The following is a 4,309-nucleotide window of genomic DNA, read 5'->3' as shown; positions in this document are numbered from 1 at the left end:
CCAACAATCTTTCAAAAGATTTTTAACTGGATGATATTCTGAGTGACCCTTTACACAAGCCCAATATCTCATCTTCAACTGTAACATCTATACTAGATCTTATTACTGCACTATATATTCTTTTTAATGAAACACGGACGTCATCCGGATGTTGCCATTTTCAAAATAAAAGTCACTTTATTAGCGGTATAAGCATGAAATGCTGAAATCCTATTAAAAGCAGAGATGTTTTTAATATTATGGGGAGACACCAACCTCCGCGGCAAAGACGTTCAACTTGAATCACTGTGCCTTTAACTGAACATTTATTGTTTACTATTGTCATTTTGCATTGACACACTATTTTCCTATTTAATACTGTAAAGTTGCTTTGACACAATCTGTTGTTAAATGCGCTACATAAATAAAGGTGACTTGACTTGACTTTCCCCCTTCTTTTTAATTGGTCTCTCAAGCTTTATTTGGGGGCCAGAGCAAGTTACTGTCTGCCGTTGCTTTTGCGAGTTCACACAACAAAGTAATTATTTTATTGTAGTTAATAAATAGTAAATAGATAATTCATAGCTAATTAAGTTGACAATAACAAGACATACGTTTATAACAATGAATATCAACTCAAAAGATTAATGTATTGTTATTATACATAAAGGGTTTTAGATTCTGTTGATGTCATAATGGCGTTGATTTCTTTTTCTACATAATTTTACCACATAACTAAGGTGTCAGTTCTATATTTTAATTGTACATAACTGCTACAAAACTTACTTTTTTTTTTACACAGGCAAATTAAGATATAAAAATCTGTAGCCTATTTCTATTTTGCAAAGATGGTAAAATAGATATTTAAAAATGACACAGCACCTCATGATTTTATGATTTTTAATTCCCACTTTAAGTCATGTCAACACATTTTTTCAGTTTAGTATGAGGTTATAATATTCAGCATATTTCATTAATAGTTGCTGAGGAAAATTCTATATTTAAATCATCTTAGAAACCTAAATCTAAAAGAACAAAGGTGAGCTCCAACCCTATATTCTACAGAACATATCCACAAGACGAAACTGTTACACATCAGTAATGCAAGAAAATGTTGCAGTTCTTCAAATGACTTTGTTGTAATGAAACAACTGCAGCTCACACGAGTTCAAGGGCATCAGCAGGACACAAAGTTGAAACATGTTTTAATTAAAGAGACAGTTCACCCCAAATCAAAAATTCTGTAGTTATTTACTCACTCTTATGTCTGCACGTATTGTGAAGTTGTATAACAGCTTTGTGTGGGAAACAGAGCAAACTTAAGTTGTTATTCAGTGGTAATTCTCCCCTTCAGTTAGCTGTTAAAATCTAATTTTTACAGCATCATACAGCATATGGGTTTAGATATGGACACTGGTCATGAAGGTGAGTAAATAATGTAATTTTTGAGAATTTTTAAAAATGATTAATTTCTGGAACTGTTGCTTTGAAGATCATGATTGATTTCACTCCACACAAGGCACTCAGGATGACAAAACGATTCAAGTCAAACACTGTGGCTCTTCATGTGCCTGTTTAAGTGTGTACGACACGTGTAAGCCTTTGGGCACAGAGGACATGGGAACGGCCTCTTCCCAATATGAGTGTACATGTGCTTGCCCAAGTCATAACGCCGGATGAATCGTTTCCCACACTGCAAGCAGCAGTGTGGACGCTCTCCGGTGTGAAAGCACATGTGCGCCGTAAGGTGACTCGAAACCACAAATTTCTTGCCACAGATTTTACATTGATACGGCTTCTCTCCTGTGTGAGAGCGTAGATGCACCTGCAGGCATCCGGCGGAGACAAAACCCTTTCCGCACTGATGGCAAACGTATGGCTTCTCCCCGGTGTGAATTCTGATGTGGATCTTCAAATTCCCAGATAGTGAAAACTGCTTCTCGCAGTATGGACAGATGTGCGGCCGCTCACCAGAATGACATCTCATGTGGGATTTTAATTGGATTTTGCTGTAAAATCGCTTTCCACATTGCGAACAAAGGAGAGGTTTCTCACCCGTGTGGTTTGAGAGGTGGGCAAGTAGGCTGCTGTTCGCCGAAAAGCACTTCCCACACTGGTCGCATATATATGGCCTGAACTCTGCATGGGTCTTCAGATGGCTTCTTAATTCGCTGTCAACATTGAATGTTAAGTCACAAAAACGACACTTTCCTGGCTGCCGTTCCGTTTTAGGCAGGCGGACATCTTTAACTTTGTGAATCTTCTGGTGGATTAAATTGGCTCGGTACGACCCAAAAGTCTCGTTGCATTGTTTACAGGTGTAGTTCCTTTTAACAGTGGGAGTCCGGTGAGTTCGCCGGTGACTGACTAACCGTGACAAACTTGTGAACAGCCGTCCACATTCAGGGCACTTATGTGTGGTTTTCTCTTTGTGCACTCGGTTGTGCCTGTACAAGGTCCTGAGGGATCTAAAGTGGGCTGTGCATTTGATGCACTTAAAAACTCTGGAATTGCAGTTGGTGCTCCTGTGTGACACCAGCTGCACCGAATCGTCAAAAACCTGCCCACACTGAGGACACTCATGTGTCCCTGCCTGGGTGTGAATTTCCTGGTGCTTGACAAGATCAGAGCGATAGATGAAGTATTTTGTACACTGCTGACATTTATGTACAGTCCTGCCTGCATAGTGGAAGCCTTTAGAAGGTGTGTTTGAGAAGGTGTCAAGAGAGGGCCGTTGGAGAGGCACAGCTGTCTGAAAAATTAAATCACCTAAAAGGAAAACATGACAAACAGAGACAGTTTACTTAAAAGATGAAAAGATATAATGACAATCTTGACAGACATTCAGAGAGGCTGTACCTCTGTGAGCATCATCGGTGGATGACAGTACACTTGGATCTTCTGAGTTACTCCTACAAAAAGAATAAACAGGATCTTTTTACAACAAAACTATTAATATTTTAATTTATGAACACTACAGAACAAATTCTGTAGTGATGTGCTCATAGTCCGACTTTTCACACAAAAAAAAGACTTTTAGATTACAAACAGACTAATTATGGATATCACTCACATCAGACATTTTGACAACAGTCTGACAGTAACCATCTTGTAATTTATTGTTGAATGTTGTAAAGTTCTTGCTAAAGAAACACTCTCAAAACTTTCTCAGAAGTTGTATATCAGAAAATGATGCCCTTTAAAAGCACCAACAATCAAAATGACTTCATTTGATAATGGCCATCAACTTGGGACTCTAATGATTTTCATTACATGTAAACAGCTCACATATTCTTCTTATGGGTTTAGAAATGGACACTGGTCATGAGAGTGAGTAAATAATGTAATTTTTGAGAATTTTTGAATTTTTTGGTTTACTATTGCTTTAAAGATCATGGTCGATTTCACTCCACACAAGGTATTCAGGATGACAAAATGATCAACAATCACAACAACTTCATTTGATAATGACCATCCACTTGGGACCCTAATGATTTGTATGTAAAAAATAAAAAACAGCTGAAATATTCTTCAAATATCTGGCTTTGTGTTCCACAGAAAAAAATGTAAAAAAAGACAAGAGGGCATAGACGGAAATCGGGGGGGGGGTCGGGGGGACAGGACCCCCCCCATCTGAGGGTTGTCCCCCCTAAAAATATGATTAAAAACCACGCTGTGTATTTTAAATAACCTTTTATACTTTAAATAACTTTGTAAGTAGTAAAACAACAAACGCAAACGGGGCAAAAATGGGTTTTAAAGTCGGCATGAAATCAAAATTAACTTTATTTACTTTACTAGCGCACATTGCTAGTCTTGATGTGAACAATTAATCTGTGCAAGTTAATCCGCTGAAAAAAATTGTTTGTCTTGGTAATCTTTAATCAAAATCTGAACATTCACTTCTGCTCTGGAATGGAGAGGGGGGGGGGGGGTCGGGGGGACAGGACCCCCCCCATCTGAGGGTTGTCCCCCCTAAAAATATGATTAAAAACCACGCTGTGTATTTTAAATAACCTTTTATACTTTAAATAACTTTGTAAGTAGTAAAACAACAAACGCAAACGGGGCAAAAATGGGTTTTAAAGTCGGCATGAAATCAAAATTAACTTTATTTACTTTACTAGCGCACATTGCTAGTCTTGATGTGAACAATTAATCTGTGCAAGTTAATCCGCTGAAAAAAATTGTTTGTCTTGGTAATCTTTAATCAAAATCTGAACATTCACTTCTGCTCTGGAATGGCAGTCCTTCTCTGATGATGTCAGTTTGACGGCTTGGGCAGAATATCCTTTTAAACACACCCCTCCAACCGTTAGTTTGATATGAG

General features: G+C 38.0%; 1 protein-coding gene across 1 annotated transcript in view; it reads right to left on the bottom strand.

The window, feature by feature from the left end:
• Positions 1-871: 871 nt before the first annotated feature.
• LOC107719867 (zinc finger protein 436-like) overlaps positions 872-4,309 on the bottom strand; it is a 43,367-nt gene continuing 39,929 nt past the window's right edge. Inside the window, exons 8-9 of the mRNA XM_016527407.1 lie at positions 2,839-2,891; positions 872-2,748 (exon numbers count right to left, since the gene is read on the bottom strand). Of these exons, the coding sequence (XP_016382893.1) occupies positions 1,526-2,748; positions 2,839-2,891 (1,276 nt within the window). The 3' untranslated portion in view covers positions 872-1,525. The remainder of the gene's footprint in view (positions 2,749-2,838; positions 2,892-4,309) is intronic.

The sequence above is a fragment of the Sinocyclocheilus rhinocerous genome, unplaced genomic scaffold (assembly GCF_001515625.1).
Source record: "Sinocyclocheilus rhinocerous isolate Xijiao unplaced genomic scaffold, SAMN03320098_v1.1 scaffold2196, whole genome shotgun sequence".
NCBI classification, from domain to species: Eukaryota; Metazoa; Chordata; class Actinopteri; order Cypriniformes; family Cyprinidae; genus Sinocyclocheilus; species Sinocyclocheilus rhinocerous.
This window is presented reverse-complemented; position numbering and strand designations above follow the sequence as displayed.